This window comes from Dama dama, chromosome 20 (genome assembly GCF_033118175.1).
Source record: "Dama dama isolate Ldn47 chromosome 20, ASM3311817v1, whole genome shotgun sequence".
NCBI classification, from domain to species: Eukaryota; Metazoa; Chordata; class Mammalia; order Artiodactyla; family Cervidae; genus Dama; species Dama dama.
The window spans coordinates 15,168,115-15,193,312 of NC_083700.1; the positions used below are offsets into that span (position 1 = coordinate 15,168,115).

At 50.7% G+C, this 25,198-nt stretch overlaps 1 protein-coding gene across 1 annotated transcript; it reads left to right on the forward strand.

Moving 5' to 3' along the window:
- Positions 1-11,648: 11,648 nt before the first annotated feature.
- On the forward strand, positions 11,649-18,015 carry ETV3L (ETS variant transcription factor 3 like). The gene is made up of 5 exons (XM_061119844.1): positions 11,649-11,741; positions 11,828-12,065; positions 12,314-12,503; positions 12,939-13,059; positions 17,364-18,015. Exons 1-5 carry the CDS (start codon positions 11,675-11,677, stop codon positions 17,822-17,824), a joined length of 1,077 nt encoding a protein of 358 aa, XP_060975827.1. The 5' UTR covers positions 11,649-11,674; the 3' UTR covers positions 17,825-18,015.
- The last annotated feature ends 7,183 nt before the right edge of the window (positions 18,016-25,198 follow it).

Here is a 25,198-nt window from a genome sequence, read left to right on the forward strand (position 1 = left end):
AATGTCTGGTGAAGCCCTCCCCAGGGCCTGATCCCATCTGTGGGTCTTCAGTCCTGCCCATGTTAATGTCAGATGGTCACAAAGGCACAAATGATACCTGAAAAGACCCAGCCAGGGTGATGAGGTCTTGATACAAAGTATGTCAGACAGTGTCGATAGGCTGGGAATTTAGCCTATCGTGCTGGTTACTCAAGTATGAAAAAAAGTCACTAACTAGAACAGGAAAAGTCCACTTGAGGCGCAAATAGAGCATCCTTGGTTTTGCTGCTGGGAAAGCAGTCTGCATGCCTGAGTCTGTGCCATTAAGCCCTGGGGACTGGAAGGGGAGCTGAGGAGAGGGACTCCTCTCAGCCCCACCCTGCACCACACTCAGCCCTAAGGGACTCCTCCCCAAGTGGACCCTGGGAAACACCCGGGGCCATAAAAAGCCCCAAAGTAAAAAGGGCGGCCTCTTGTCGATTCCTGTCACCATAAAGGATGGGGTCTCCACCCCGCCTCACTTGGCCCCATTACTGTGTCGCGTCCGGGGTGTTTAGGAGGCTGGACCAGGCCACGTAGAGGTACTAGATACAAAGCTAGGGGTTTGAAGGTAGCTTCAAAAGTTGAGGCTGCTTGAACCTAGATGTCCATCGACTGATGAAGGGACAGCTCAATAAGGCAGCTCATAAAACTATTCAGCCATCAAAAGGAATGCATTTGAGTCAGTTCTAATGAGGTGGATGGACCTACAGCCTATTACACAGAGTGAAGTCAGAAAGAGAAAGATAAATATCGTATACTAACGCATCTATACGGAAACTGAAAAGATGGTACCAAAGAATTTATTTGCAGGGCAGCAATAGAGAAACAAACATAGAGGACAGACTTATGGACATGGGGAGAGGGGAGGAGAGGGTGAGATGTATGGAGAGAGTAACATGGAAACCTACATTACCATATGTAAAATAGACAGCCAACGGTAATTTGCTGTATGTCTCATGGATCTCAAACAGGGGCTCTGTATCAACCTAGAAGGGCGGGGTGGGGAGGGAGATGGGAGGGAGTTCAAGAGGGAGGGGAACGTATGTATACCTATGGCTGATTCATGTTGCAGTCTGACAGATAACAACAAAATTCTGTAAAGCATTTATCCTTCAATTGAAAAATAAATTATTTTTTTTTTAAAGTTTGAGGCTACTTTTTGCCAAGATAGGGTAGTTGGAGGGTCTAGAGTGCGGGGAGCCGGTGGGATGTTCATTTCTGGTTCACCCTGCAATCATTGGTAGGACAGCCCCCGCGTCCAGGCACTGCAGCAGGCACTTGATGCTCACAGAGATGCTCAGAAAACCAAAGGAAGCGACTTCCCTGGTGATCCAGTGATTAGGACTCCATGATCCCACAGCAAGGGGGCATGGGTTCAACCCCTAGTGGTCAATCTAAGATCCACACACCTTATTGAGCTGCCATAAAAAAAAAAAAAGAGCAAAGGAAAGGGCTGGATTTGGCCAGCGGACACCCTTCCCCAAAGGGCATCAGGCCATTTGCCTGTGTCTTGGGGAAGAAACAGAGGAGGCCCAGGGTCCCATCCTAGAAGCCAAAGTCTGTACCAAGTGCCCGGGGTTCCTAATTCCAGCCAACCTCCTCGAGGAGGCCCAGCAATCAAAATGTGCATTAGCCAGAAAGGGTGGGGGTGGTGAGGCGGACACTTTGATCAGGTTTACGGGAATACAAGAGGAAGTGGGTAGGGACAGCGTGTGGAGCAGCAGAAGAGAAAAGGTGAAACCCTAATTGTCTCAGAAGCAGCTGCTCTGATTCTCGAAAGGACTTGAAGTTAACAACATGAGGGACTTTCCTGGGAGTTGGGACGGTGGCAGGAAGTAGGAAAGCAGAAGAGCCTTGATCCTCCCTTCCTGGAGCCTGTCAGATGTGGCCCTCGCAGGAGAGCTGTGGTGGCATCAGGTGGTCCAAAAGACCCTTGGGGTCCAGGCAAGGTGGAGGTCCCAGTCCTCCCACTAAAGATTCTGCCACCACCTGCTCTTCCAATGGGGAATGCTTCTTCCTCCCCAGAATCCTCTCCTTGGCCTTGGCTTCTTCCTGCTTTGAACTCAGATCATCCTAAATCCTTAAATGAAGGAAATGGGATAGAGTGAAGGGGAGCAGGGGGCAGAGCCAGCTCTTCAGGTGGGAAAACACAGTGACACCTGAGGGAGATACCCAGAGTAAGCTGTCTTGGCACTAACCCAGGTCGTCCTGGTTGTAGCTCTCTGTTTTCTATAGCAATCAGGTTTACCTCATCCTGGCTAATATTCCTCCCTTCTCCCTGCACCCAACTCCCTGGAACAATGTTCTGGACCATCCCTCCCTTTGCAGCTTCTTTCCTTTCTGCCCTTGATGGGCTCCAGGCCCCGTCCTTCTGCCTCTCCGCCCCCGACAAGGACTCTCTCTTCGTGGCCCCCCAGCTCCTGTCTCTTCCATCAATCAACCTCTCTCTCTCACCTTTCCATCATGTTAGCTTCGGTTGATTTAACCAGAAAACAACCCCTAGAATTTAATTCCATGGCCCTCCATTCCCATCTCGATCAGCTCGAGACTGGGAGGGGCTGTGTAATGACGGGGGAGTAGCAAGGGATAGAGAGAGAAACTTGGCCTCCTAGAGTCAGGGAGAGAAAAAAAAAAAAAAAAGAAAGAAAATCATATTGATTCCCCAATGACAGCCATCAATCTTTTCCTCCCCATAGGGACTGCAGAGATTGGACACGGGCCCAACAGGCTCCAGGGTCCCCTGGTCCCCAGGACTTAAAAACAGAGGCTGCGGTCTTTGACATCCTCACTCCTCTAGTTCCCCCTGAGGTCAGTTACCTAAATTCTCCACACCCTCCCCAGTGTAAGCTGGAATCCTACTACCTTCTCTTGTTCCTGCTGTTTTAGTGGGACACCCGATGCCCCTGCAGTTCCTTTCTCCCCTCTGGTTCAGGATTTAGGTGGCAGTTCTTCTTGCTGTCTAACTGAGTAGTATTTATAAAGAAAAGGAAAGTAAAAAGTCTATTTTCTATAGCCCTAAGAGGAAAGAGACATAACAAGTGCTTTAAAACCCTTAGAGAAAAGGTGATTGGGTAAACTATCAGTTTCATGTTAGTACTTGAGACTAAGAGGAAAATTACAAATTATGACAGTTCATCCCCAGTATGGGAGCAGAGGTGGGACCTGGGACTCCAAGGGAAAAACAGGGAGTGAGGTAGTGTTAAGAGCCAGAGGTTGTGAAGAGGGGATTCTTTACCAGGCCGGGACTCATCTCCACAGGACCGTCTGTGAGAGAAGCACTGATGCAGAGGGAAGGGTAGACAGCTGGAAAGACTTCCAGGCCGTTCTGTCCCTTTTCCTAAAACTGAGGCAGGAGTAGTCCTCTCATCAGTCTCTCTGTTGGTCAGATGTTTCAGGAGCCATCTGCCCCAGAGGTGGACTGTGGATGCAAAGGACCCAGTGGAAGACATTCCCTCCCACGCCACCCCCCCACTCACACAGAGGTGGAGAGGGCGCAGGCCGTGGTACCACTGGCCCCCGAAGGGTTAAAGCTATTGTCTGAAAAACCACATCGGCTCCCCCGGGAGCTTGGAGATCCCGCTCTCATTTTAAGTAACCCTAACTCAGCGTGTGATGAGCGAGGGGTCGCTGGGCGAGGAGTGCGACTGGAAGGAGCCGCTGGACAGAGCCCGGACCGGCTGGCTGATGCCGCAAGGTAAGGGGGTCTGGGGGCCGGCCAGGGGGTCGATCCTTCTCCGCCCCCACCCTCATCCCCACCCCAGCTGGGGAGCCAGTTGTGGGGTAGCTGGGAAGGGGAGAAGAAAAGAGACACAGGCATCAGGTGAAGCTGAGAACCCGAGGGCCACGCTGAAACTGCCTGGAAGGGGCCGGGCTCCTCCACACAGACGCGGGGCAGAGCAAAGGCAGGTGTGGGGCAGGCAGGGCAGAGAGAGGGGTCGAAAGACTGCGGGTCTGGCATGGCACCAGGCTCTTCTCCTCAGATGGGGCGCAGCTGGGGTCAGATGCCGGCTCCCTGGGGCAGAGAAGACTCCTGGGATTCACGGGGCTGAGTCAGGCTCTGGGCGCTGAATGAATGAGGGTCTCAGCCATCTCCGCGCCCTGCTGTCTCTGCCTACAGGGAGTTCAGCATCTCAGCATGTCACTGCTGCCATCCCCCTGACACTGAGGGGGTGGGCATCACAGCCTGGGCATGGGAAGGAGCAGCAGGTGGCCCAGCGAGGGCAGAGTTAAGGTTGTGCTCCCATCTGAGCCAGGCTGGGATGAAGTGACATCTCTGATGGGGTGACGGGATTCTGCCCCGTCCGTCTGCTTCCCTCGCTTCCTCAGACACCTGGCTCCCTCCCAGAGAACGAGATCCAAGAAGCCTGAAATCTAAGAACTTGGGTGCCCCTTGGCAGGAGCACCCCCTCAGTGGTGGGGACAGATGTGGGCTGTGTGCAATGGGAGAGGCACTGAAGGTGATGTTCCTACGGCAGAGAGAGGTCCCGTGACTCCCAACCCCTTCCCAACTGACCAGAGGAGACGGGGAAGGGAGTGGTGCCATCTCCAGCCCCTCTCTGGCCCTGCTCAAGGGCAGCGGGGCCCCATAGGGAGAGGGTCCAGGGCACATGGATGGGGTCTTCAGCTGGGTTGAGTGGAAGTTGAAGTTAGGGCTCATGGAAAGACTGGGGATGAGGACGAGGGCTGAGGCAGAGGCTGGAAGCAACGCAGCACTCAGGGCTAGGGACTGAGTCAGAAGGCATCAGAGGCCCCCAGCTGAGGAGAGCGTCCCAGAGGCCCGCTGCCCACAGCTGCATTCCTGGTCCCTGTTACTCAGCCCCAGGGAGGTCTGCCAGCTCATCCCAGCTCAGCACTTGGCCGGGAGCTTTCACTTCCTCTGGCTGGCCTGGCTCCTCAGACACCTCAGCAGCGCCTGCTGGAGGGGATTTCTTGTCCCCTGGGTGGGGGGATGAAGGGAAGGATCAGGGGGTGTCCAGACAGGGGGATCCCCTGAGGCCCTGCTGATGGGAATGAGATGAAAGGAACTGACACTGAGTTTGTGCTGGGGGAGAGGGCAAGGGGCCACTGGAGGGCTGGCGGCGGGGAGGGAAGGAGGGAAGGGGCTGTAGAAGCCAGGTCAGGAGGCTGGGAGCCTGGGTTTGACTTGCAGCTCTGAAGCATAGGTGAGAGACAGGAGGGCAGGAGAAAGAACAAGAGGCAAGAAAAAAGAAACAATAAGGAGAGGCAGGGTCGGAGACAGGGCAGGCCGGGTGAAGGTGGGGAGGCACTCGTAAGAAGGAAAACAGGCTCAGCGGAGGCAAGAGAGACGGACCGCTTGGTTTGTAGACACGAGACAGTATGATTTGTAGACGTAAGATGTAAGGAACAGAGAAACTAAGGGAAACTGAAACAGAAAAGGATGGACCACAGAGAGTAAATAAAATGGTGGTGCTGGGGAAGTGAGGCAAGGGAAGGCTTGGCAGACGGGAAGTGGAAAGAAGGAGGAAGAAGGAGACTTGAGTGGGGAGAGGAGAGAAACTGCAAGGAAGGAGGAAACAGTTGAAAATTAAAGGTCAAACAAAGTGAAACAGAGACTTGGAGGGGCCAGACCAAGGCAGGGGTGGGTGTGGGGCTGGAAGCTGGTCTCCTGACGCCCTAATTCACATCCCCCAACCCATGGGTCCTTCTGGGATCTGGGACTTCCCCCACGACTTTTAACCGCCCTTCCTGCCAGATCTGGGGGTGGAGCATGGAGGTGTCTGGGTTTGGGTTTCTACTCCATGGAGTTACACAAACCTTTTAAATCCCATGGCCCCCAGGGACCATGGAGGCAAAAGTCAGATTCAGTCTGCAAGGGGCTGGAGGGGCTGAGGGGAAGAGGAGGTAAAGATCTGAGACCCCTGGGCATGGGGGTGGGGCGGGGAAGCTGACAACAGGAGCAGGTTGAGATGGAGCCTGGAGATGGAGCTCAGGGCTGGGGAGGAGGAAGGAAGGGCTCAGGAGAAGTAGGGTGAACCTGGCAGGAGCAGTGGCGGAGAAGGCGGTGTCTCTCACAGGCGTGGGCTGATGGCCTGAGGGAGGGAGACAGGGTTCAGCTGGCTAGATTCCCAGCCAGGAAGCATCCAGAAGGGGTCCTCTGCCCTAGAGTCTCTAGGTTTGACAGAAGGGACAAGATGTCCTTGGTGAAGGAGGACAACTATCCCAGCTCCTTCCCCAAACTCCCCAAGGTAAAAGGTGTTGGCTTTGCCCTTCCCAGGCCCCCAGCCCAGTCTTGCTCGCCCACCTAAGCTGCTTTCACTAATAGCATTAAGGAAGGTCTCAGGACTAACACTCCCTACTTGGGGCTGAGATCAAGGGGAGAGACTAGAGGCTTCTAATCAGATTGGGGATTTGGTGGAGGGCTGAGGGATACACAGTTTGCTCAGTGCTCGCCAGCAGAAAACACTACCCACCCCACCCCACCCCCAGCCCACCAGCCTGTATTTCCCTGGTTGCCCCTCTGGGCTGGTTTCTCCACTCTGCTCTTTCGGTCTCTCCTGGGGTGGTATCTGGACCTCACCTGTGTCCACAGCATCCAATTTCCACAATGCTATTTGTCTGCCTCATCCTCTCTGATTCACTCTCTTCCTCACTGACTCACTTGCCCTCTCTTTCAGCTGCCTTTGAATTTACAAACAGTTTGTCTTCCCACTGCATCAACCAAGCAGTCGCTGAGAAGACGTGGTTGTGTCCAAACAATCAGATTATGGGGACAATCCATTTTAGCCCTTTAGAAGGGCCAACAACAAAGTGTCTTTGAGGCATAAATTTCCTACTTTGCATGGAGGCAACCTTGGTCTTGAACTCTGAGGGTTTTTTAGTTCTGGGTGTGTTCCTGTCTTTCTCACTGTCACTGTATTCCACCCTGCCTGTCTGATGTCCTCTGGCTTCCTGGGGTCCCCATTGATCATCTTTCAGTCAAAGAGCCCACTCCTTAGGTTTAACTGGAACGCCTCTTTCAGGACCCCAGGGCCTCCTGCCAGCCTCGCCCCTGCTCCCAAGTTTTCTGCCCTGATTAATTACAGCTGGGAGCCTGGAGTCAGACAGACCTGTTTCCATCCGGCTCCACCACTTGCCCTGGGATCTTATGCAAGTCTCCTAATCTTTTGAACCTCAATTTCCTCAGCTTGCAAAATGAAGATAACGATACCCACCACAAAGGATCGTTGTGAAGATTCAATGAAGTAACTAACATAAGGAGAAAAAATGTCAAGCCCAATGCTAGGTGCATGATAGGGGCCCAATTCATATTTACAAGTAAACCCTTGAAAAGGTAAAATCTGCTTGGGACGTTTTGTTTGGCTCCAACCACCAGGCTAAGACTTACTCTCTATTTTATCATTGTTATCTCTGTTGCTTTTCTTAAATAAGGACCTAAAACCTACATGTGTTGCAATGGGCCCTTGCCGTTGGTCAAGGGGATTAATCATATTATTAATAATCAGAATAGTGGTAATGACAACAATAATAATTGCTTGCTCCTATAACCCATCAGGAAATACAAAGCCCTTAAGAGCAGGCTCTCTGATCATTCAAGATTGGGTTATGATCCTTTGTGATTTATGGTTCTCAATACTCATCCTCTCAGGCCATTGCACTGGTCCTGTTGTAGGGGCGGGAGGGGCTGTTCAAGGCCTGTTAGAGCTGCCCCTGCCTCGATCCCCAGCCCACGGGGCAAGAAGGAGGGAGCTGGGAGATGGGGGGAATAGGCAGAGTAGGAACACCTCCCCCCAGCCTTGGGGAGCATTGCCACCAGAATGTGGGTTACAATCAGTCCTAATGAGCTGGATGCACCTAAAGCCTATTAAACAGAGTGAAATAAGTCAGAAAGAGAAATACGGTATGTTAACGCATGTGTATGGAATCTAGAAAGATGGTACTGATGAAACTATTTACAGGGCAGCAATGGAGACGTAGACATAGAAAACAGACTTGTGGACACAGTGGAAGAAGGAGAGGGCAGGGTGAACTGACAGAGAATAGCATGTGTAAAATGTAAAATATACATCACCATGTATCAAATGGATAGCTAGTGGGCATTTCTGTGTGATACAGGGAGCTCAACCCGTGCTCTGTGACCACCCAGAAGGGTGAAAGGAGGAGGGAGATGGGAGGGAGGTTCTGGAGGGAGGAGATATGGGTATATCTGTGGCTGATTCACTCTGATATATGGCAGAAACCAGCACAATAAGGAAAGCAATTATCCTCCAATTAAAACAATTTTTTTTTTAAGTATGAGGAATTAAGGTTAAACAGCCAGAGCAATTCTTGGATGTGAAGGTAGAACTAAAACCCACTCCTCTCTGAGGGTTCCCCATGGCCAGGTCAGGGACTCCAACAGAAAAGCATGGACTAGAGGGAAGACATTTGGCAGGACTTAACCAGCAGTGAGGATTTCCACACCCAGAACCAGCAAGCTCCTCAGATATGTGAGGATCCAGGAAGGACTCTCACAAACATGGGAGAAGCCAAGGAGGAGGCTGAGGCATTTAGGAAACCCAGAGTTTGACCTACTTTGACTTAGTATTTTTAATTTTTTCTTTGAAGGAGCAGGAGAGAGGGTGTGGGTAGCCTACCTAGGTGGCTGAATATCATAAATGTTGAATTAAGGTCTTGCTTTCCACTCTTTCACTTAAGAGCTGTGTGTGCGACCCTAGAAAAGTCACTCAGCACCTCTGAGTTCCATCTCAGCTGATAACTTCCTGTGAGGTTCAAGATGTGTCAATTCCTCCGCATAGTGCAGGGCGCCCTGAGTGTCTGCTCTGTAGTGGGTTTATTGTTCCCTTCTTGCCAGATCCTAAACCTGAGATCTCAAACCCTCCAGATCAGGAAACTTTATCAGATCCAGCAGGCACGGCAGCCCTAGGCATTATATCTGCTTCCTCCAAGGGACACTCCTCCTTCGGCATCTGTCACCTCTGCACCCCCTGTTTCCCCATCCGTTCTCCTGAGGTGAGGTAGGAGAGATCCTCAAGCAGCTGGAGGTTAGACAAAGGAGGAACTTCCCAATGAGTTGCTTCCCAGGTGGCCCTAGTGGTAAAGAACCCTCCTGCCAATGCAGGAGACCTAAGAGACACGGGTTCCATCCCTGGGTTGGGAAGATCTCCTGGAGAAGGAAATGACAACCCACTCCAGTATTCTTGCCTGGAGAATCCCATGGACAGAGAAGCCTAGCAGGCTACAACTATAGAGTTACAAAGAGTTGGACACGACTAAAGCGACTTAGCATGCTTGCATCTGACTCCCAATAGATAGAGCAGGAAAAGAGTGTGGGAGAGGAGTACGGGCATGTGCTTCAGGGGAGGGGAGGAAGGAGAGAAGACCCTAGAATATCAGCTATCAGTTTAGAGACAGACAGGTGGGAAAACCTATTCACCCAGATTCAGAGTGGGCATGGACGTACTCACAGGGCACGGACCTGTCTCCCTTAATTTCTGCAGATTCTCTGCTCAGGCTGGACTGGTGACCCCTGAACACACTTGTCATCAACAGGCTGTAGGTTTGTCAGTTGGCCTACCCTGGAGCAGAGTGTTCCCTGAGACAAGGAGAGCAAGAGACCCAATGACCTCTGGGTGTGGGGGTAGAGAGGGCAGGGATGGAACTCCTTGACTTCTTTATTTTATTTTATTGAACTATAGTTGGCTTCCCTGGTGGTTCAGTCGGTAAAGAATCTGCCTGCAATGCAGGAGACCACCTACAATGCAGGTGGGGTTCGATCCCTGGGTCAGAAAGATCCCCTAGAGAAGGAAATGGCAACCCGCTCCACTATTCTTGCCTGGAGAATCTCATGGACAAACAGAAGAGCCTGGCGGCTACAGTCCCTGGGATCACAAGAGTTGGACACGAATTAGCAACTAAACCACCACCACCATAGTTGGTTAACAATGTTGTGTTCATTTCTGCTATGCAGCAAAGTGGTTCCGTTATTCATAGATACACATCCCTTTTCATATTCTTTTTCACTATGGTTTATCACAGGGTGTTGAATAGCTCCCTGTGCTCTACATTACGACCTTGTTGTTGGGATTCCTCAACTTTTCAACACCCACAGCCCCCTGATGCTGTTTTCCATGGGTTCTTGCTACTCACAGTACAGCCCACAGACCAGGAACATTGGGATCACCTAGGAGCTTGTTAGAAATGCAGAATCTCAAATTCCACCAAGTCCCACTGAATTAGAATCTGCATTTTAAAGAGATCCCCAGGCGACTCTTATGCACAGTAGAGTTTGAGAAGCACTTTTACAGATGATTTAAGTCTTAAGGCAGCAGAGTGTAGGAGAAAGTGCTGTGGAATAGGAGTGGGGCGGTGGGGAGCAGCCACACGTGGTGTAGCAAGTCACTTTCCCTCTCTGAGCCTCATCTGGCAAGTGAGCAGGCTACTCCAGATAAGCTCTCACTTGCCCCCAGACCTGACGGCCTAGGAAGTTCTAGTTGAGAACAGCGCTTGCCTCGTGCTAACTGCAGTGAAGATGGAAACTCAGAGTCCAGGTGGTGTGAGCCGGTCCCCTGCTGGTGAGCGAGTTGTCCGAAACAGTCAGGTAACCCCATGCGTCTGGCCCAGCCTGAAGCAGGCCTCTCATTCTGCCGGACCCTCCCCCCTCCCATCTCTCCTTGTCCTCTGGCCTGTTGGTTCTTCCTGCACTCGTGACATGACGGTGGAAGCCAGCCAGCCTTTCACACCATCCTCAGTTCCATCTAGAAGGCTTTGGGACAAAGACAACTCCTCTCCTCCCCTCACCTGCAACAGGCAAGTTTATCTCACTAGGGCTGGTTCCCCAGTCTTCTCCCATCTCACCAGCTACCCCTATCCCACCCCAAGCTAAATTGGGAACCAGCAAGATTTCTTCTTCCTTGTCCATGGTTCATTAACTCAACAAATATTTATGTCTGTGAGTACAAGCCCCTCGGTTAGGCTGAGATCTGGGGAGCCAGCAGTGAAAAAGACACCCAGGTTTCCTGACCACAGGGAGCTGACACTCCGAGGGGGAAGACGTAGGTTAAACACAAAGTGACATCCTTGACACATTCATCACCATTCACTGATTCTACCAAGAATCATTTCTTAAATATCCGTGAAAAGTTAGGTACTCTGCTAGGCATTTGAGACGTCTCAGTGAGTAAACACACAACAATCCCTCCTCTTCTCAAATGTAAAATTGTTCTAAGCACTATAAAGGTATGGGTCTGTCAATCTGCCACCTCCTTCCCTTCCAGGTTTAGAAAGAGCCGATTAATTACATTTTAGCTTGTCTTCTCTTGGGAAAAACCTCAATCCTGTTAAGCCCTGAGAAGAGATCTCATTCTCTGTCTAAATCCCCCAGCAGGGGGAGAATCTAGGGGGCAAGATCTAGGACCCTTTGCATTCCTCTCCATCTATTTAAGTGGCTCAGCCTCAAACCCCGAGTCCTGGGTCAGCCCCTGGCCAGTGAGGAGGTCCCCAGGGGAGGTTTGACCCAGCCTGGCCGCAGGGGAAGTGTCCTGCTCAGACCCCTCTGCCCTTGCCCAGTCTCCCCCCTCTTCTCTCTTTCCTTCCTCTTTCACTTCCTCCTCCCCTGCCTTCCTCCTTCCTTCCTGCTAAGGGGACTCTTTCCCCCCAAGGCCCGGACGCAGCCCTCGCTCCCTGGGAGTGGACCATGCACTGCAGCTGCCTGGCCAAGCACCTCCCTGCCATCTCCGCGGCTGGCAACGCCTGGATCCCAGGTGAGCCTCTGCCAGGGGTCCCAGCGGCGCCCCAGAGGAGGCCTCGGGGAGCGGTGCGGTGGTGCTGACTCCCCTCTCCACCCCAGGCCTGGCCTTCCCCGACTGGGCCTACAAGGCCGAGTCGTCCCCGGGCTCGCGGCAGATCCAGCTGTGGCACTTCATTCTGGAGCTGCTGCAGAAGGAGGAGTTCCGCCATGTCATCGCCTGGCAGCAGGGAGAATACGGGGAATTCGTCATCAAGGACCCAGATGAAGTGGCCCGCCTCTGGGGCCGCAGGAAGTGCAAACCACAGATGAATTACGACAAGCTGAGCCGGGCCCTCAGGTGAGAGGAGGCGGCCGTCGGGACCAGAGAGGGCAGAGTTCAGAGAAAAAGGCGGTGGTTTCTGGCACCCCTGTCCAATTCCCGCCCCTCCGAGGCTTGGGAAATGCTCTGGAAGGTGACAGGGTGTCTAGCGGTTATCCAAGAACAGCTAGGGGTCAATCTTGCCAACCTGGGGAGCAGGGATGTGGCTGGGTCTCTTGAAAGCATCCTCCCTGCCAACCTCCTGCTCTCATCCTTGGGATCTCCAGATATTACTACAATAAGAGGATCCTGCACAAGACCAAAGGCAAAAGGTTCACTTACAAATTCAACTTCAGCAAGCTCATCGTCGTTAACTACCCTCTATGGGAGATCCGGGCACCCCCGTCCCCCCACTTGCTGCTGGGGGCCCCTGCTCTATTTCAGCCAGCGCTGCTACCCATGCGTGTACAGAGTGAGGTAGGCACGAAAGCCGGTCCCGTCCCCAGAGCTCCACCAGGCCCTGCCTCTCCATCCAGAATGCCCCCACCCTCCTCTCTGCCTTGGGGGCCCATCAGCTTTCTATATTCTTCTCCCCCTGCATCCTAGTCCCTGAGTGTCCCAGGGGCAGAAGTGATACTCTGAATCACCCCTCCATTTTTAACAATCCCTACAATATAGCCTGTGAGAGAGGGCAACTCCTTCTGCACCAGGCGTGACTCCTTTAATGGTGGGTCACAAGGAAGGGGGTGGGGTCTCCAGAGAAGGTGCGGGACATGTGGGCAGTGCTGACTTAAGAACCATTATGAGACTATTTCATTACTTTAATGACTGGTTGTTAAACAATGTGTGCTGTGGAATACATACCAAGGAGGACCCGTTCCGCCCCCGTGCCTGCCTCTCCTCACTCCCCAGCTCCTACACAGCATGCTGTTCGCCCATCGGGCCGTGGCGGAGCAGCTGGCAGGACAGCGGACCCCTCAAGGGCCACCAGAGGCCTCTGGGAACAAGAAGGGAAGCAGCAGCAGCGCCCACCGTGAGTGCTTGCGCCTGGAGAGGGCCCAGGGAACTTTGAACAGAGGAGGGGAGAACCCTTCAGATTGAGCACTTGGAAGAGGGGGCATGAGTCAGGGGATGCATCATGTATACAGTCAAAAAACATTTAATGCACACCAGCTATTTTCTCGGAGAAGGCAATGGCAACCCACTCCAGTACTCTTTCCTGGAAAATCCCATGGATGGGGGAACCTGGTGGGCTGCCGTCTATGGGGTCACACAGAGTCAGACACGACTGAAGCGACTTAGCAGCAGCAGCAATTTATTAGGTGTGGGGATCCACGTATGAAAGACAGCCCTCAGGATGCTGAGAGACCAGTGAGGAGCAGAAACAGGAGGGTGGTCAGTGACCAGTACTGGAATTCAGGGAAGCACACGGTACTACTAGAATGCAGAGGAGTTGGGGCTTCCTGGAGGAGGCTACGCCTGAGCAGGTGAAGAAGATGGAGAAAGATGTCCAGGCAGAGGGAACAGCATTTATAAAGGAAAAAGCTGCAAATGGGTGTAGTCAAATCTGAAGATCTGCTGGTAGCTTACATGGTCAGAGTGAGGCATGTGACAGGAGCAGGGATGAGGAGGAAGAGGAGAGACATGGCTGGCAAGATGATGCTGGCAAGGGAAATGGGCATTTAGTCCCAGCCCAGAGGGCCTCAGAAGCCATGCTGAAGGGCTTGGACTTAATCCTGAAAGCAAGAGGAACCTAGAGGGAGAAACGTGTCCAGATGTTCATTTTACAAAGACAACTTGGGATGTATGTAGAGTTTGGGATGTAGGACACCTACAACTGGTGCTGGAGGCTTTTAAAGATCTAGGTAGCTGGTGATGGAGCCAGAACCAAGGCAAGGGCCTTGGTGGAGAAGGAGGCCCAACTGAAGAGAAATTGGAAAGATAAAGTTCGTTCATTCATTCATTCATTCATTCACTCATTACTTCTTTCAACAGATAGCTCATGAGCTCCTGTTGAATGTGCCAGGCCCTGTCCTAGGGCTTGGGGTGCCAATGTGAGCATATTGCCTTTATAAAGCTTGTAGGCAAGAGGGGGTTTGCAGATATTCAGTTAATAATCCAGCAAACTGACAAGTATTGGTATCTGTACCAAATGCTACAGAGAAGTTCAGGGTGCAGACAGCAGCCAGGAAGACTTGCTTGACAAAGTGACATTTGAGCTGAGACCCAGAATGTAAACCGGTGCTAGATTAGTTCAGAGGGAGAGAGGAAAGCAGAGGGCAAGCAGAGAGCACATGGTGTGCAAAGGTCCTGGGGCAGGAAAGAGGCCCTGGGAGCTCACCAGTGTGGCAGCACAGGGCGATTGAGGGGCACATGGTAAAAATGCAGGCAGGGGCCACCTCTTCCAGGGCTGTAACCTGGGAAACAGCAAAATCAGAATTTTCTGTGAAAACGATCACAGAGATCCTTGACATGTCCCTCCACTTCTGACAATTTCGTGGAACAAAGACCCTTGGCCTTAGCCCCACTCTGGTGCAGCTGGGAGTCCAGAGGTCCCACCTCCCAGAGAACTCAGAGCACCTGGCCGCAGGCCCTTACGAGCGCAGCCAAGGCTGTGGGCGGGGGGCGGCCCGAGGCCTGCCAGGACTCGCAGGGCCACAAGTCTGGCAGCCTAGAGCAAGACAGCACCTGAACACCTCCCTGTTCTTCCACTCTCACCCACCCCTTCCTCGTTCTGGGAATGCCCTGGGCACAGACCTTCTCTCTTTGAGAAACTATCAGGGGAAAAAAAAAGTATTCCCTGGCGAGCCCCAGCTTGGGGTTGTTTTGCACCTCCCTGCCCTCTGTGGGTACAGGCCCTACCCGTCCTGGGGCCCTGAGGCCTGCTCAGCAGGTTAGGTCACCAGAAGGCCAGCAGCACCCACATGGCCCACTTCTGGACTGGGATTCCAGAAGGCAGTGCCAACCCCTCACTCCGCCTTCACTCAGAACTGCTTCTGGGCAGCAGAGAGGCCAGGACTACTGAGCCAGCAGCAGGAAGCCACAGGGTTAGAGCTGGGAAGGGGAGGAGACGGGGAGGAGGACTCTTAGAACCATCTCCTCCACTTGCCTGCTCAGCTGTAGGGCTCTGAGGGAGACGCTGTCTTCAGAACCCCCAAGGGATCCAGCCTTCCTGGGGGAAAACAACAGTCCCCACTTCACCTAAGAATCCAAGGAAAGGACAATGATTCAGGAGAAGGTACATGCTGGGCTTCCCTGATGGCTCAGGTGGTCAAGAGTCCACCTGCAATGCAGGAGACCTGGGTTCAATCCCTGGGCTGGGAAGATCCCCTGGAGAAGGAACTGGCTACCCACTCTGGTACTCTGGCCTGGAGAATGCCGTGGACAGAGGAGCCTGGCGTTCTACAGTCCATGTAGGCTGCATTCCATACTTGTATGACCTTTGCTTACCTGGTGGCTCAGATGGTAAAGAATCCTCCTACAACACAGGGGACCCGGGTTCAATCCCTGGGTTGGGATGACTTCCCTAAAGGAGGAAATGGCAACCCACTCCAATATTCTTGCCTGGAGAATTTCATGGACAGAGGAGCCTGGAGGGCTACAGTCCAAGGGTCGCAAAGAGTCAGGTACGACTGAGCGACTAACATATACACGCTGGTAGGGGTGTCCATGCTTTGCCTCATGAAGAATTATCTTATCTGTTTTCCCCTTTCACAGATCCAATGTCAGAAATTTGTTCTTACCAAATAAACTGGATGAATTAAGTAATAACTAAATGATTTTTCCAGTTTTTACCAGCTATAGCCCTGCTAGTGTTACTACTACCTTGAGTTCATACTTGACCTCGCTAAGAAAAAATGTGGAACTGGGCTTAGATTTTATTTGTTTGTTTGTTTGGTTAGTTGTTTTCAATAATTTTATTTCTTTGGCTGTGCTGGGTCTTCATTGCTGTGCAGACTTTTCTCCAGTTGTGGTGAACGGGGGCTACTCTTCAGCTGTGGTGCACAGGCTTCTCATTGCGGTGGCTTCTCTTGTTGCCAAGCACAGGCTCTAGGGCACGCGGGCTTCAGTAGCTGTGGCCCATGGGCTCAGTAGCCCCAACTCCCGGGCTCTGAAGCACAGGCTCAATAGCGTGGCGCATGGTCTTAGTTGGGCTTTCCAGGTGGCTCAGTGGTAAAGAATTCACCTGCTGACACAAGAGACCCAGGTTCAATCCCTGGATCTGGAAGATCCCCTGGAGTAGGAAATGGCAACCCACTCTAGTATTCTTGCCTGGAAAATTCCATGGACAGAGGCGCTTGGAGGGTTCCAGTCTATGGGGTCTGGAGAATTGGACATGACTGAGTGTGCACACATGCACACACACAGGCTTCGTTGCTCCGCTGCATATGGGATCTGCCCAGACCAGGGATTGAATTCACGTCTCCTGCATTGGCAGGCACATTCTTCACCACTGAGCCACCAGGGAAGCTCTGGAGTTAGGTTTTTTGAACTATAGGAAGTGGTATGAAATTCTATATAATCATTCCCAGAGATCCCAGGCTAGGAACCCCTATTGAAGGATCCTGGGGAAATAGGGTAGATTTGGAAAGAATGGAAGGAGGGAGAGCTTCTTGGAGGAAGAGAGCTATGGGCCAGAGCCAGCCAGAGCAAGGGAAGGCTGGGGCTCACCCCACACACATTGGCCTCACAGCTCTGCAGGCCCCTTTGTACCCGTGACACTGCTTGATCGTAGCTGGGAGAGGAGATTTCATGGATGAAGAAACTGAGACCTGGGGATTTAATGACAAACCCAGAGCCACACAGCCAGCTCTTTGCCAGACAAGAATAGAGCTAGAGTCGTCTTCTACAGGGATGAGGAGAGAGAAGACTGGATCCACTGAATTATGGCAAAGAATATCCTCAATTCATTCAGCCAATGCCTTTTTATTGAGCACTTAATACACGCCAGGCTGGGCTGGATCCCAGGATCCAAAATAAAACAGACACAGTTCCTGCTCCCACAGTGTCGGGGACACAGGTATTAAGCAATCTCACAAATGACTCCTGATTCTGAACAACAGGCCCTGGAGGAGAGGACCAGGAAGGAGGGCGAGAGGGTTGTCCAGGGGCTTTCACCCAGGCTGGGGAGGCACGGAGGCTTCCCCAAAGAAATGACATTTATGATGAGATGTGAATCATAGAAAAAAAGAAAGTGCCCGGGTGGGGAGAGAAAGTTTCAAGCAGGAGCAAAAAGAAATAGGAAGTGGGCGGTAAAAGGGGGCATCTCCAACGGTGGACACTCACTGACTCTTTCTCTCTCTCTCCCTTTCTCCCCTTCTCTCTCTCTCTCTCTAGGACTTGGCTCTGCCCCGGTCTCCTGCCGGTTTGGCTCTTGCTGCCATCTGGGGAGCCCCCTAGACGACCCGCCCAGTTTTGCCCCCTTCACCCCTCCCCTACCATTCCCTGTCCCGTCCAACTGGCCCCGCCTCTCAGCACCCTTCTTGCCCCCTGTCGCCCCAGAGCAGCACTTCCCAGGGTCCTCCACACCAGGCACCCTGCTCCCAGGACCCATCTGTGCCCCAGCAGCCCAGCATTTTCCAGAGCTTCCACTGTTGGCCAGACTGGCGCAGGGGGCTGAGGAGAGGCTCCGACTCTGGTCCCTGAGGCCCGAGGGGCTGGAGGTAAAGCCCGAGACCACGTCGGCTCCCAGGGAGGGCTTCTCCTCAGAGAGGCAGGGAGCCAGCACTGGAGAGGAAAGCCCCGCATACCCCAGTCTGGAGAGCTTCAAAGCAGTGTGGCCCCTGGACCCTCCTTAACGGGGGAGGAAGATGTGAAGTTGCAGGGAGTCCCCCAAACTCCATCTGTCCTCTTGTCTACCTCCCTTCTGGCTTTGCACCTTCCCCTGGCTGGAAGCAGGATGATCTGAGTTGGACCCACAGGGACCGGGGCATCGCAGGGAAGGAGTATACGTGAGGCTGGGAAACCTGAGGCAGAGTGCCCCCTCACCAAACAGCTCACCACATTAAGGAGACATTCTTAATCTCAATTTTTTTCTTGTCTGAGGGAGATGAGAAAGAAGTTCCCATCATTTGAAAGACCCCATACCTGCCCGCACAAGAGGGGAAATTAAGAGTCTAAGTTGGGGAGGGGTCAGGAGGCTTGTTTTGTTCCCCAGGTCTCAGGGCAATTGCTTTCTTCCATGGGCACTTGTCCCTCACCCAGGCTAAGGTCTCCCGTCTCTCTCCTGTGCCTCCATGTGCCTCTCTCCCACCCCTCTGCTTTCTGTGACCCTGGGAGCTTCTGTCCCCTTCTTTCTCCAAGACCTAAGCAGGTGGGATCAGGAGGGACGGGCCTCCTCAGCTCCGTAACACTCCACAGCAAACCACAAATAAAATGCCCTTGGCAAACCACCCTCCTGGCTGACCACCCCCTGCTGCCCTCTATCTGGTGTGGAGCTAAAGGCCACCCAAGATTTCTGATGGGAAGAGGTGGGAGGAGGGGGTCTGGGAGGGGTCCTGAGGCCTAGTAGAAATCGATCCAGCCCGTCTCCTCCCTCTGCCACCTTCATGTCCCAGAGAGAAAGGCTGAGACTGCAGCCCCAGCTGCTCCCCAGACCAGTGGGAAACCAGCCTCAAGGAAGGAACTTCAGAGCAGAGCAGAGGTCTTCACAGAGCAACCCCAGGTCCCTGCCGTGGACTTCTAAGCAGAGTTCTAAGGGGATGAAGTAGGGTGTTGGCAGGGGTCCCCATTGAAGCATCAGGTGGCTGGGGGAAGAGGAGAGAGGGGTCTTTTGTTCAACCAAGGAAAAGCCATCAGAAAAGAAGAACGTTCCAGGAGCCAAGGCAACAGAACCATATGGCTCTGCTATCTCTAGGCTGCCAATTACAGGTTTAGGATTTATCTCTACTTCCTCCCCACGATGGAGAGCAGAAACCAAGGAGGCTCAGAGGGTGCCTTTTGTCCCTTGTTTGTCCCTGCCTCTCATCCAAAGAGTAGGGGAGCATCCTTCTCTCGGAGCTCCCTGTTCATTCTGCTTTTCACTGTCGCTCAGGCCTTATTTGTGGCAGATGCATGTCCTCATGGATGGAATGGGGAAGAAGAGACCCAGAGAAAGGTGGGGCTAAGCCCTCATCCCACAGAAAGGTTAAGATGATCAAGGAACCAGCCCCCAGGCTTCCAAGATGGAGAGAGGCTGGGAGAAAGCATCTGTGAGTGGTCTTCATCTCAGTCTCTCTCCCTTACCCCAGATGCCAAAAAGGGGGACCTCAGACTGTCTCTCCCAGGAGATCCTAGGAGCTACAGTGAAAACTGCTTCTCATTCTCACCCAAAGTCACAGGCCCATCCCCAGTCCTATGAGAAGGATGAACCCCCAGCCTGGGGCTTTCCCATCATCCTGCCCAGTTGAGGGAAACAAAGAGCTAATGTTGTCTGCTTCGACACAAGGAAATGGATCTCACTGTCACAGGGCTAGTGTCCTCTTCAGAGAGGCCAGTCTCAAGGACAGGGTCCCATAAACAGGGACCCCCGTGTGCCTTCTGCCTGACCCCTCCTCCTCTTCGATGGTTTGTTTCTATGATCCCCACGTTTCAGACAATAAAAAATGCTTTGTGGTCACTTTTCTAAAGTTTGTTTTTGGAGGAGGTGAACCCAGGAGACTGAAAGCTCAGCTTCAGAGGACATAAATTTCCAGGCGGTGCACTCTGCCATTTAGACAACAGATTCAAGTTGAGCAGAGGTTCTCAGCCTCAACACTATTTGACATTTGGGGCTGCAAAATTCTCTGTTGGTAAGGAGCTACCCTATGCATTCCTGGCCTCTAGGTACCAGTAGCACTCTCCCCATCTCCCCTCTTCTAGACCTGATGAAATGTCCCCCCAGGGGAAGAAACCGCACCCGCTTGAGAATCACTTAAGAATGGCTTCTGCAAGTCCAGATGTCCTGACTAAGATGGGACCCTGGCTCCACCAACGGCCAGAGAACTATTGATGTCCACATTGCAGGAGTGCCCTCTGGTGGCCAGAATCAAGGTTCGCGATCAGAAGGGCTTAGAGCTCCCGACGAGGAGGAATGAGTAAAGCCCGCCAGGAGCGCAGTTTGAAGTGAAGGGGTGATGAGCACCTTGGAGTCTTCTTAGGGGAGGAAGAGAGTTGCAAGATAGAAATCCCATTTGCAAGCCATGGACTATTCACAAAAGGATCCACAAATCTCATGGGAAAACAGAGGGTAGATTGTCGATTCCTCTGGTACAATCTGCAGCAGCGATCAACCCTAGACGACCCGCTCTGGCCCTCTGGGGCTGTTAGGCTTCCCCTGGGAAGATCACCAAGCAGCTACTCAACCTTCTTCTAGAAGGAGTGGGAACTGGGCTGAAACGCAGCAAAGTGAGCTCACCAACTGCCTCTGATCCAGGGTCCTGGGCTCTTCACACCAGACGCAGCGACAGAAGCACGCCTGGGTTCCAGCAGAGTTTTAGGGTGTCAGAACTCCCAGACTTCATGAACCAGACGTTAATAGCCAGAAGGGACCTTTGAGATCATCCAGTTCAACACTATAATTTTATAGGCCCAGAGAGAAGAAGGGACTTGTTCAAAATCATACATGTAGGGGAGCCAAATTTAGAATATAAATTTCCTAATTATCAGTTAATGTTCTTTCCATCTCACCATAATCACTTGGATTGAGACTTGAGGCCCTTAAAATTCCTTAGAAATAAGAGCATATTATATATTAACAGGGAAGTTTTTTAAGTTATTTCTGTGTGTTTTTTTCCTAATTGAATTATAGTTGATTTTTACACTTTTTTACATAGCTGATTTACAATGTTGTTTACAATGTTTACAAATTTAGATAATTCCATTTTATATATTCTTTATATATATATATATATATATATATATATATAATTCTTTCTCAGATTCTTTTCCATCATAGGTTATTACAAGATATTGACTATAGTTCCCTGTGCTGTATAATACATCTTGTTTGGAATCCATTTTCTATATAGTAGTGTGTATCTTTTCATCTCAAAATCCTTATTTATCCCTCACCCACCCCCTTTTCCCTTTGGTAGCCATAAGTTTGTTTTCTTTGTCTTGAGTCTATTTCTGTTTTGTAAATAAGTATTTTGTAATTTTTTCCCACTGCACCTCGCAGCGTGTGGGCCTTGGTTCCCTGACTGGGGATCGAACCCAGACCACTGCAGTGAAAGCATCGAGTCCTAACCCAGGACCACCGGGGAATCCCCAAGTCTCGTGTGATTTTTAATATGATCATAGTAGCAGACAGGTGCCTCTCTGTGTGCATTTTGGCACATGATTACATATGGTCTGGGGCTGTCCTCTACTTGCCTGATGGGTGGTAATGTCGTGTCCACATAAGGCTGGTTTTCTCAGGGTGATGCCACACATACTGTTAAAGCGAAGCTATTTGTCGCTAGAACACTTGATTAGCGTATGGAAGAGGCCTTGAAGACATAAAAGCAAAAACAAAAGCAAAGTGTTTGCTGCCCTGAATCATTGCTGGCAATGAGGATAATCCCTGTCCTCTCCCTTTTCTCCGCTAATGAAGACGTTGACCAAGACGGGAGAAAAAAATTCAAATACTGTATATGTTTATACACGCACGTATGAACACATGTATGTATAATTCAACAAACATTTCTTAAATGCTCACTGCCTGCCAAACACTGGGCTGCCCTGGTCTGAGGTGCTCTTAAGACACTTCTGTCTGTGACGGATCACAGACAGTGTGGCCGAGTCGGTGCCTTGCACAGAAGGTAGGTGACCTGGCCCCGGAGAGGAGGGTGGAGTGGTGTTGTCAGGGCTTGGCAGTCACGGTAGGTGACTGAGTACCAAGCACTTGAGAGGCAAGGTTTCTGCATACGTGCCCGACACCTAATGTAAACATAAATTTTGTTTGGTATTCAACCTACTTTAAAATACCTGAAAGTAGGCCGCTCTCACTTTCTGAAACAAACTTCATTCTCCCTATGGAATGTGTAGCTCTTTAAATAAACTTGTTTCCACTTTAATTAATTAATTAATTAAAATGCCTAAAGGTAAATCTTAAGAAGTCCTTTCTAATCTCCAAAAGTACAGGCAACATGTGTCGACTGTTTATAAAGTTATAAAAACAGACATACAATTCTGTGATCGCTTTTTTCATCAAATATTACTTCATAAACACTTCACTATGCTATGCATTTGGGAAAGATCGAGGGCAGGAGGAGAAGGGGGGCAACAGAGGATGAGATGGTTGATGGCATCACTGACTCAGTGGACATGAGTTTGAGCAAACTCAGGGAAACAATGAAGGAGGGGGAAGCCTGGCGTGCTGCAGTTCATGGGGTCACAAAAAGCCGGACACGTCTTAGCAACTGGATAATACATTTGTAATTAATGTCACTCACCTTAACCTGAGGCTGGGAAAGATTGAGGACAGGAGAAGGGGGTGACAAAGGATGATATGGCTGGACGGCATCATCAGCTCAGTGGAAATAAGTTTGAGTAATCTCCAGGAGATAGTGAAGGACAGGGAAGCCTGTGCTGCAGTCCGTGAGGTTGCAAAGCATCGGACATGACTAAGCAACTGAAGAGCAACAACAAATCTTAACCGGGGCAGACTGTCCTACCATGCTGATACAACACCGATTTTACCATTACCCTTTGGGTGACTTTTTGGGTTGTTTCTTGTTATTTGCTTTGTAAGTAAAATTGTTTCAAAACTTTTGTCCATAGTTTTAATCTTTTTTTTCCCCTTAAATTGGTTCTTTGAGATTCATTCCCAGGAGTGAAATAACTGGGTCAAGGATTATGACATTTCAATACATATTGCTCAACTGTCCTCTGAATAAAGATTATAATATTTTTAAAAGTTACATTTACACACTGCTTACCATGAGCCAACTGTGTCATAAGAGCTTCAGATACATCAGTTCATACAAAAGCCACAATAGTTTTAGGAGGTAAGTACTATTATCATCACATTTTACAGGACACCAAGGCATAACGAGGTAAAACAACCTGTCCAAGGCCACTTTTCCGGCAAGTGGCAGAGCCAGGTTCAAATCCAAGCCATCTGGCTCCATAATCCTGCCTCGAATGCTTGTCTATGATGTCAGCTGCAAAGGATGAGTTCTTCTAGACCCTGGGACCTCTCCCCGCCTTCCCCCACTTTGATTAATAAGAGCAAACTCTTGCATCGTTACTGTCTTCTTTGGTATGTTTTTAGTAAATGGTGAGGAAACTGAACATTTTTATGTTCATATGCTATTTATAACTTGGACTCTCCTGCTTTAAACCTGGGAACAAAGGCAGCCTCACTAATACAATATTTTAAAAATAGTTTGTGTGTGTGCTAAGTTACTTTAGTCATGTCCGCCTCTTTGTGATCCTATGGATCATAGCCCACCAGGCTCCTCTGCCCATGAGATTCTCCAGGCAAGGATACTGGAGTGGGTTGCCATGCCCTCCTCCAGGGCATCTTCCCGACCCAGGGATGGAACCTGTGTCTCTTATGTCTCCTGCTTTGGCAGGCAGGTTCTTTACCACTAACGCCATCTGGAAAGCAAAGCCCAAAAATAGTTTACATTATATATTATGGCTGGCAAAGGATGAAGGTAGAAAATAGGGTTAGCCAAAATGAGAGCTTTTCAGAAGGTTTTGAGGAAAGAGAGGAAGAAAATGTTCCAGGCACCAAGCAAGAGATCACTTATCTCATTTAGTGTTAATTGCTTATCATAATTACCTACAAAAGTAATTTATCTGGTCACCTGGCTGGGAGGTGTTAATTCCATTTGAAATGTTAACACTATCACTAATTAATACTGTTTTTAATTCTTTCATTGCTTTGTTCTAACCCTTTCAGAGGCTCAGATCAGTCAGAGCAACCCATCAGGTGAGCTCGGCAGTAATTACCTGAAGGGTTCACCCTGAGGAAAGCAAGCAGTGGGTGAGATTTGGTCTCTGGGCCAGAGGTTTTGCATCCAAATGGAATGAGACCCAAACAGCACAATTACCACGGACCATTGCCAGGAAATCAGAAATGAAGCCAGACAGAGCATCCATCCAACCCATCTGTTTTTCAGTTGAGGATTCAAAGGTCACCAAGAATAAGTCATCCTGGGTCACTTGGAGCCACAGACTCTCGGTATCAACTCCTATGTACTAGTAATCGATCCCATTCACTTTTCCCACCCCCAGCTTGCCACGGACTGATGGAGAAAATCCCACAACTGCAGGGCAGGGTGCTACCATGATGCTACCCTGTCCAACCTCATCTAGGCCCGCATGAATCTCCTGATGGTCCCACATCAGCTCTTAGCATCTATTCTAAATCTCCTCGTACCTATTTCCTGCTCTTTTCCTCTCATTCTACTTCACGTCCCCCTAGGGCTTCCCTCCCCTGCCCTGGTCTTTTCTTCCAGTCCTAGAAATGGATTGTCTCCCCAATCCATTGTCTCCCCAATGATGTAATCCTAACCTAACAAGGAAGGTCAGGCAGGTGTCAACTCTTGTGCCAACTCCAATTAATTGACCGGGGCCACTGCAAGGAAGCACACAGTTGAGAAGGACTCCAAGGTTGTGCTGGAGCTTAGGAAGGGAACTAGTGCCGTATTTTTCTGTGACTTTCATAGTACTAAATCTAGTGACCACACTTTGGTCCTCATCTTATCCATTCTCTTCTGCATGCAACATTGTTGACAACCCTTTGTTCCATTAGTTGCTAAGATCCATCCACTGCAACTCTCCCATCCCTATGACTGTTCCTTTTCAAACTTCTTTCTGGGCTTCTCTCTGTACCCTCACCTCCAGTGTTCTCCGGAACACCAGCCACAGCTCTGCTTAGCCTACACATGCTTCCTAGATGGCTTCAGTTTGGTCTTCTCTCCTTGTCTTAACCACCACCACATCTCCACAGCCAGCACCAACCTCTGACTCAAGCTTCAGGCTCATTGGTCCAGCTGCCCACCAAGCATCTCTGCCTGACTGTCCCATAGGCAACTCACACATATCATGCCCCAAATGGAATTCTTTGTCTCATCATCCAGTGCTGCTCCTCAATCCCTTTTACTCTCCGTTTCTAACTTTATTAATAGTTAATGATACCACAATAAAGCCAATTACACCCAAGTAGAAATTACAGAGTGTCAGGCCATGCTTTCTTCTTCCTTACTTCCTACCCCCAGTCA